The 9,417-nt window shown below is 38.2% G+C and overlaps 1 protein-coding gene across 3 annotated transcripts in view; it reads right to left on the bottom strand.

Annotated features, from left to right (window-relative positions):
* stxbp1b (syntaxin binding protein 1b) overlaps positions 1 to 9,185 on the bottom strand; it is a 29,264-nt gene extending 20,079 nt beyond the window's left edge. For all 3 annotated transcript variants that reach the window (XM_023397542.2, XM_023397540.2, XM_023397541.2), the window contains exons 1-6: positions 9,113 to 9,185; positions 3,830 to 3,879; positions 3,655 to 3,736; positions 2,492 to 2,568; positions 2,152 to 2,230; positions 1,465 to 1,568 (exon numbers count right to left, since the gene is read on the bottom strand). In XM_023397542.2, the coding sequence (XP_023253310.1) occupies positions 1,465 to 1,568; positions 2,152 to 2,230; positions 2,492 to 2,568; positions 3,655 to 3,736; positions 3,830 to 3,879; positions 9,113 to 9,149 (429 nt within the window). In that variant the 5' untranslated portion in view covers positions 9,150 to 9,185. The remainder of the gene's footprint in view (positions 1 to 1,464; positions 1,569 to 2,151; positions 2,231 to 2,491; positions 2,569 to 3,654; positions 3,737 to 3,829; positions 3,880 to 9,112) is intronic.
* Positions 9,186 to 9,417: the final 232 nt, after the last annotated feature.

Here is a 9,417-nt window from a genome sequence, read left to right on the forward strand (position 1 = left end):
CAGTCTGGAATCAGGAAGCAGACCCTCTCTACATTTAAGATCAGACTTCGAAATGTCTTATAGTTACAAGTAGAGATTTTAATAATTAACCATTTAACCGTTAACCGACAAAAAGAATTCTGACCAATTAATACTATCAGTTAAACAATTAAAAAATATGTTTATATGTATATGAGAGACGATCCCGCTCATCGGACACTTATCCTCTTGACTGGTGGGAAGCGAATCAGATGTGCTTCCTGAGGCTGGCGGCTCTAGCAGGCGCTATCTGTGCATTCCTGGGACATCGGTATCATCCCGTCTCACAGTTAACAGACTGACAGCAGACTAACCCCACAGCAGGTCCACATGTTGCTATTTCTGAACAAACACCAGAAGACGAGGAGGAGGAGGAAGAGGAGGAGGAAGAAGTGGAGGAGGAGGAGGAGGAGGTTTTCCTTACAGCACTCTCAGCGCTGGAGGATTCAGTGTGTGTTTTCATTTTGTTAAACTGTTTATACATTAGAAAGTCTGGCTGCGATTTGCTATTTATTTTAAGTTATAAGTATATCTAGGCTATTATGCTGATTCTGCACATGTAAAAATTAACCCATACATATATACGTATATATATGTAAATATATTGATATATATATTGGTATTCCATTCTCAATAGTACATTTTGATCTTGTCGGTTAACAGTTACTGGTCGGTTAACGACGAATTAAAAAATTCAAAATGAGCATCCCTAGTTAGAGGACGTTACAGAAGATGTTAAGGGGGAATTCTTAGACCTTGCGATATATGGACAAACTAGAATTCCTGCCTGGTGGTTGTATGCCTCCACTAAGCAGCCAAGTATCAGGAAATATGCTCACAGTTTCTCCTTCCTGAGTTACAGCATTGAAGAATGGCAAAGTGTGTTTGCAGAAAATGATGATGTCACAGTGAAGGTGACCTTTGACCATTTGGATATAAATGAACCGTTATAGACATTTGACTTAAGTTGTGTCATAATTAGTGAATGAATTTGTGAGTTATGGCCAAAAATGTGTTTTGTGAGGTCACAGTGACTTTGACCTTTGACCACAAAAATCTAATCAGTTTGTCTTTAAGTCCAGGTGAATATTTTTACCAAATTTGAAGAAATGCCCTCAAGGAGTTACTGAGATGTCATGTCCATGAGAATGAGACAGACAGACGGAAGGACAGACAACCCGTAAACAATATGTCTGTGGATCTGGCTGTCGCATGTGCGGAGGAATAACAAAAATACATCAACGTAAGTTAATACATCCATCCAAAGTATGCTCACACACATGGTTCAAATAATGCAACAAGAATGTCCCACCCAACATCTTAGCATGAGGAAAGTGACACTAGAGGAAGGTTTCTCTGCAGGTTGACTGACATCCTTCATCATATCTGAGATAGATGGTTATGAGCGGCTGCCGTGGTCTAATCCCAGACTAGACAGTGACTCACCTGTGATTCATAGGGCAGAAAGGCGACGTGGATCTCAGTCAAGGCCTTCATGGCTTTTGAGGCTCGGGATTTGGTCAACAGCCCAAACAAGGAGTCTGGGATTGCTGCAGAGAGTCAGAGAAAAACACTGTGAATGTCAATCTTGGATATTGTTATTTTCTTAGATTGGAAAACATTTTATTTCACATTTTATTTTTAAAGAAAATAAGGTTGTTCTCTTCAAGAAGAACCGGTATTACACATACACAAAATCAATGAGTAGACCGCCATACAAATTGGGACATGGAGTTTGAAAGAACATTGCATTATGGGAAAAGTAGAACCGAGCATGACCCGGAAGCCACATCCACAAGTCCAGTCTGAGTACATCGAAACAGGCACAGGGCACTGTAAAACTATGAGGAGGGATTTTATCAGTGTGACAGTCGTTTTATCTTTCATCACAACCTTCTGCATCAGCAGAGTCTCATTCAGATGAGATGCTTCACAGCAGTGTGGTTCTCCTGAGCGAAGCAGTGGCCAGTTTCAGGCACCTTTCCACTTTTTTCATATTCTACGAGCTCCTGATCTCGTAAGTACGAGATAAGGTGTCTCTTTTATTTTTTTACTCTGTCTATGCAATGCGCTTCCGTAGTTTCTTGTTGAGCTTTGAGTTTGTAAATGTTGGTGTGGACTGGATTTACTCACTGTCGGTGAAGAAGACGTGAGCGGCTCGGTACTGTTGAGACTGCGGGTCTCTGAAGTCGGCGATCAGACCCTCAACAGACTGAGACAGCAGAGAACAACGCTTTAACTCACAAGTCATCGCTCTGTTCACAAAGTTAGTGGAAAGAAATATTTAACAATAACCCAGAGTGTTTCCTATTTTATCATAACATAACAGTTAAAAGAAGAGCAACACCCCACCACACAAACTCACTATAACACCCACTAACAAAGCAGCATTTTCAACATTCTGTAGGATGCAGAAATTCAATGAGACGTCAGTGGGTTCTGTTTAATAGGATTATCAACAGCCTTCATTTACCTCATCTGAGGGCGTGATCAGGTAGATGGCCTCCATGCTGGGTAGAGGCTCACGCCGCTTGCCTATGTCTTCTACAACTGGAGAGCACAGGGAAACAAACATAATCAACACTTTAACCAATATTCTATTCTAACAGCTTGATTAAACTGGAGCTCAGCTGTCGGAGTTTGTGGTTTGTAGGACCCTCACTGCCGTCAGGTGAGCCAGTGTTTAAGGTTTACGCAGAATCTCTGCATGAAGGAACATGAGTGACCTGAATACACAGCAAACAGCTGAAGCTTTTCATTTCTCAGTGCAGCCTCTGCTGGGACATTTTTATTCTTCTGTATATCCGGGCAAGTAACAGCTAATGGTAAATCAGTCACTCTGTTATTTGCTTATTGGGGTGTAGATATCATTTCAGCCTTTACTTTCGGAGTCAAAGGGGCTTTTGTTTTTCTGGATCGACTGTTAGACATTTCTCCTTTATTAATGACTAACATTACATCATATGTCTATAATCTTGCCAGTTTACATCGATGGAGGGAAACAACAGGGCAGATACTTAGTGTCTACTATATTCTTTTTTTTTTGCATTTGAACCAGTGATTCTTTTTTACTACGCCACATTCATTACATCATTATTACACTAAATATTTATAATATAACATAATAATAACATAATTATGTTATTCAATCCAAATGATTATTCTTTCTTAGAAGCACAGTTTGACATTTTGTGAAATACACTTATACTTTTTTTTCTTTCTTTGTAAGAGTGAGATGAGAAGAATTCTACCAGTTTATAATAATAATAATAATAATAATAAAAATAATCCTTGTTTGTAGAGCAGTTTTCAAAAGCTACGTTACAAAGTGATTGACAAAGACAGCAAAAACCAATAGATTTCAAAGAGAAGAAAAACAATCAGGGGAATAAAAACCAATGCAGAGTTATTTTAAGAGAAATAAAACAATTCAAGAGGAAAGTAAAACCAGGAAAAGCTCTCGTATGTTTTAAGGCGAGTCTTAAAGGAGGTCACGGATTCAGCCGACCTGATATCCTTGGGCAGATTGTTCCAGAGCCTCTGAGGCCTGACTGCAAATCCTCTGTCCCCTTTAGTTTTTCTGACTTTATAGTTACAGGTGAAGTGAGCTGAGGTGACCTGGGTGGTTGGACTTACTGGTGATTCCTTCTGACATGATGTCTGTCATTTTACAGCAGGAGGAAATCATCCTCATACTCAGCTTGTCCACCACCAGCACCTAAAACACAGTTACACACAGAAGGATTTTATTTCAATATTTTGGGTGATTTTATTAGTATTCAATGAATGATTACAACAACAGGACCATTACCTTCCATTTCCCTTTTTCTCGTGCCTTCTTGATGACATTGTTCATTATCTCTGTAAAGAAAGAAAATGTAATTACACGTCATTTAAGAAAGCAACATAAAACCTGAAACCTTCACCAATGATGAATGACCAAATCATTCTCAACAGTCTGGTGTTAAACCCAGGATCACTAACCCTATGAAAAAGCATAATGTATGAAAATAACATTAAGAAATTCAAATTTGATATTATGCTTGATTTTAGAGAGCTGACTGTAACTCACATTCAACTTCCATCTGGTGTTTGTGCAAACATTTCTATATATATACAGAATCAAACCTTGAAAGATTTGGTTTCTCTGAGTGTTAACTGGAAATTTGCTATATTATTTACTGGATCACTCAGAAAACACAAGAGACTCTCAGAGCCTCCTCTCTTCTGATTGGCTCACTGACCTGTTGTAACTAGAGCTGCAGAGAGAAGCCTGAGAGAGGAGATGTAAAACTACACTGAGATGGTTCTTGGTTCTTAAAACCACAAATATATTCTTATGGATCAACACTTCAAAATAAAACACAGGATGAGAGGAAAATATAGAGCTTTAATTATATTTTGCCAATACATCAAATGTGTTAATGTGTAATGTTGACTTTAACTCTGCTGGATTAAATAATCTGGGAAAAATAATGAGTGAGCCTATTGATTTCCCCTTGTCTCCCACTCTCTGTCCATAGTTTGTGAAAACATGAGAATAATTGTTTTAGTAAGATGCACAATGGAAGTACAATATATCATTGCAGTTATGATGTCTCACTGCAAAATGTACACATTTTCTTCAAAATATGGCAAAGGATTTGAAGCATTTGATTCTTGTCAGTATTGATTAAAAAAAAGAACATTTCTGTATGTTGACCCAGTGTATCCAAATATCATGTCATTGTTGTCAAGAGTTAAAGGAATATAAACCTGAAAACAGGTCGAAACCAAAGCTGCACAATATGCAAAAAAAAATTGTATTGTGATTATTTTGGCAGATATTGTGATTTCAGATGGAATGATCATTTTTTTCATTTTATTTTCACTGGAAAAAAATAAAAATGATGATGATGATGATGATGTGATTGTTGTTGGTCTTGTACCCAACAAACATGTTCCTTTACATCTGGAGAATATGATTTGTAGGCCACCACTACACTTATGGTGCTAACAACGCAACAAAATGACAGCTCCTGAGATTTGCATATTGCACTTGGCCATATTGCGATTTGGATTATATTTTGATTAATTGTGGAGCCCTTGTTAAAACACCTGAACACTGCGCTTTTGATGTGACCGCCTTGACAACAGTAACTTGACTTTCTGAACACATACTGTACGTACATGTCACGACAGTGTGATCGTGCAAATCCTTTTCCACTGGGAAAAAATGCCTCTACAGCTGCAGTAACTGCACAGCAGGAAAACACAGGAGCATGATCCTCTCATGAGGAAAGTTTACAGCAGCACAGCTCGCAGCAGGTAAATCAAACCTTATATAATGTATTATAATCTATACGAGGGAGGGAATAACAGAAGGAGGTGAGACAGCTCCTGAGGTGTGATGTTTGAGAGACAGAATCCCACGTTTCACAACATCCTGTCACTCGTGTTGATGAGCAGCGTCCCAGTTTTCCCCACTGGGGGTTTTAAGTCCTGTCCAGTCTGTCAGCCTGAACATGAAGGGCCCACTGCAATCACTGCATCTAATCTGCTCCCAATCCTCTTACCCCATCCACCATTCTGGGCCGTTTCTGTGTCAGCGGATGTGATGTCATGAACACACACGCACACACACACACACACACACACACACACACACACACCCACACACATTCTCATCCTCCAAAACAAGTCAACATGTCCTGTTTCCACAGAGGGATGGGGTGACATTTCACATAAAGAGCTGCTCCTGAGATGTTAGAACGACATCATCATGACACTCAGGACACGTAACATATAACATGAAATATGAGATAGCTCTTAGATGTTTGTCACAGATTGAGTGAAACATTTACATGATTTATCATAAACATTTCCATAAAGGTGGATCAGATATTTCAAAACGCAGTCTCCAGTCAGTCAGACTCTGTTGTCTGACGAAAACTAGTGATGACAGCAGGCTAAACCACATATACATCAGTGAATGGGCCTGTTTATCCAATTAGTCATCGGGATTAAGTGGAAGTGTTGTGAAGGAATGGGACACCTGACAAGCAACTTTCATAAGCAGGATAAACAACAACAGGCTGCTGCAGCTGACAGATCGGTCTAATCCAGGTTTATGATATAGTGTTTTATCACAGTAACTAGCTCTACCTATCTGGGAATAGCTCTTCTTCAAACCTCGACAGCCCTGCCACAAGCACTGCTGTGTCCATGTTGAACAGAGAATCAACATAACATTCTTTTCAAATAAGGTCAAACTAATACACATGGCACTTAGAATATATATTTTTTGAATATAAAAGCTACAATCGTAAAAATGTGGAAGCTCGGTTCTGTTAGTGAAAGAAAAAAGAGAAATACATGATAGAAAAATATACATATATATATACATATATATATATGTATATATATATACGCAGAAACATTGCTCTGTTTGCCTTGTGCTTTAGTTCTTTTCTTTATTTCATTTGTCTGGTTCTGAATGTTTTGCAGATACATTCAATTCAAATCCTGATTATGTTTTAGTGTAATCTGTGAGATGTAATCTGGATAGCATTGCATTCTTTAAATTAGTTGTCTATAAATATCATTTTAATGATACAGGATGTGTATTTTGATTAAATTGATATCTGACTACATTGGCAGTTTGTTTCACTTCATTATCAGTGATTCTGTGGCAACTCAAAGGTCTTGGCTCAAGTATTACCTCTTTAAAAGATAAAGCTGCATTACAGTTATTTCTTTCTTGGGGCCAGCTAATCAAGCTGACACTAGAATACCAACCTAGTCAAGTTACAGGAAGTTACAGCGTTGAATAATGGTCAGAAGTATTTTTACAGAACATTTTGATGTCACGGTGAAGTTGACCTTTGACCTTTTGGATATAAAATGTCATCATTTCATTTTATCCTATTAGGCATTTGTCATAATTAGTGTATGAATCCATGAGTTACGTTCAAAAACATATTTTATGAGGTCACTGTGACCTTGACCTTTGACATTTGACCAGCAAAAACGAATCAGTTCATCCTTGAATCCATATGAATGGAATGGACAGACTGACGGACAACCCAAAAACAGAATGTCTCTGGTCCTGGCACGAACACAACAGTGACAGACTGTCAGATTATCTCACTTGTTTTAGAGCATATCAAATTGTTTTCAAAGTTTTGTATTGGGACTCGAGGCGCTCAGGAACCCGTAAGAGAAATCCTGCATTACCTGTCAGAATGTATACAGTGCATTTTCCTACATATTATCACACACAGGAGTCATTAGAGGCCCATAGCTCATGTTTGAAGAAATAAACTCTTGCTACGACAGGACAAGTCTTCTTACTCTTCTGTGTTTCAGTTTTTGATTTTTTTTTCCCAATAGAAATTGCCATGAAAATATTATTCTATTGATATTTTTCACTTATATTACTGTCAAACTGATCAGCTCTGAACAGCCGAATGAGTCCCTGTTCCCTTGACAGAATCTGTTAGCTTCTAGAAAATGACAGGCTGAATATTTAATACATCCTGTTTCTGGGAGATCTGCTGACTGCCGACTACATCTGTTCAGGAGATGCCACAGCAGAAATGACTCATCCTGACACGGCTCGTAATGATTCAAAAAATATGGCGTATACTTGGAAAGTAAATTTATCCTTTTCCGGAATGATCACTGAGATTTCCACAAGTTTCACATGATTGATGTCACTGTGAATTCGTAGCCTGTCTCAAACAGTAAAATATGAACCAACAGAAATATCCTCAGCCACTGCAGAGAGTTCACTTATTATTACAGAGTATTAATTACCGAAGTTAAAGAGTAAAGTATAGTGAATGGCATTTTTACATTTGCACACTGCACAGCCCAACATCTAAAGTTGCAACTTATGACTTTATTAATGTTATGAGATCACTGACTAAAACTTGGCTGCTGAATCTAAGGCTGCCATAAACCTGAACCAAAATCAATTCATTAACAACTCACTGAGCATTTATTCATTGATTACCAATATTATCAACTTATTACCAAATAAAAGGGATAACCACAGGCTAATTGATTTTTTCATGACCGATGCGCCAAAAAAGTTTGGTATTGACATCTTTTTCTTCTTTTCTTTTTCTTTTTTTTAAATTCATTAAACCTTTATAAAAGAGTGACTCATTAGGAAGAGGCAGCATTTAATCCAACACTGAGACTGGAAATGGTAAGGTTTAACTTTAAGTCCCCATATTTAGCATTTATTAGCATTTATTAGCACTAATAGTTTATAACAGACTATAATGTGTTTATAAGCAGATATAAGGGCATTGCTTGTTCATTAATATACAGTATAAGTCTAATATAAAATCTCCTCCAGGAAGATACATTGACAGTATTACAACTGTCTGAGTGTCATGTCATTCATTATCTTGCCACACAGCAGCCTCCACTCATGCGTCATTTACATTAATAAACAAAGAAAAAACAACAATCAATGACATGTAGTCTAAAATAATGACTGCATGATGTTTGATTATGGACTATGTGCAGCTGACAGTAGAAACAAACGCTTGTTTAGTTGTTACTGTGGATCTTCCCCCTGCACCTCTCCTCCTCTGACAATGATGTCACAGCACTTAATCCACACAGGCAAAGATTAGCGAGGCAGGATTTACACCGGACCAGGACCGGGCTCTTATATGAAAGACAAAACGCCAAAAACGGGCCAGTGAACACAGAAACTTCCATTAAAGTCCAACCGAACAGCACCAGACTGCTTCGTGTTTGTAGACTCAATCTCACTGACAATAACATGTGGAGAAACTACCGTCTGCGGAGTCGCATGGTTCGAGAGAATCTGCGCTACTTTTGCGCAACGAACTTCCCAGAATAAAAAAAAAAACAAGCGTAAGCAGGGCTGCGTTGTGTTATATTAACATTAATAATCAGAACATGTACATAGCGCTCATCTCACAGTAAAGCTTTGGGGTAGCCCTTCATGCCTATGCAATGGGTTTACACGTCTGTGGAATAATACTCATTATATCAGCTGTGCATGATGACTTTGTCAACCTTTTACAAAGGTGAAAATGTTCTAATAAATAAAATAATAATCAGTTCTTACTATCTCCAACAACTGCTTTTAGTCCCAGTGGTGCCATGATGACCCCTGTGTTGCGCGTCCAGTTCTCCTCAACTGAGCGGTGCACTTGTGTCAAGCTGAAGAGAACAAGCCACACATTTCCGGTCCACTCAAATTCAAAATAAAAGCCTTGTTATTAAACGTATATCAAGTTTTATAAAATTGCTAAAAAAAACTAATTTCTCACAACTGAGTCCGCTTTTTCAAAGCTCTTTGCACAACAGCAGTCTGTGCGGATCACTTTTCATCACTATGACACAAAAAGCATTCAAGCACCACGTCAATTT

Source organism: Seriola lalandi, unplaced genomic scaffold (genome assembly GCF_002814215.2).
Source record: "Seriola lalandi dorsalis isolate HSWRI2012SDOR001 ecotype SW California unplaced genomic scaffold, Sedor1 jcf7180002054883, whole genome shotgun sequence".
Lineage (NCBI taxonomy): Eukaryota > Metazoa > Chordata > Actinopteri > Carangiformes > Carangidae > Seriola > Seriola lalandi.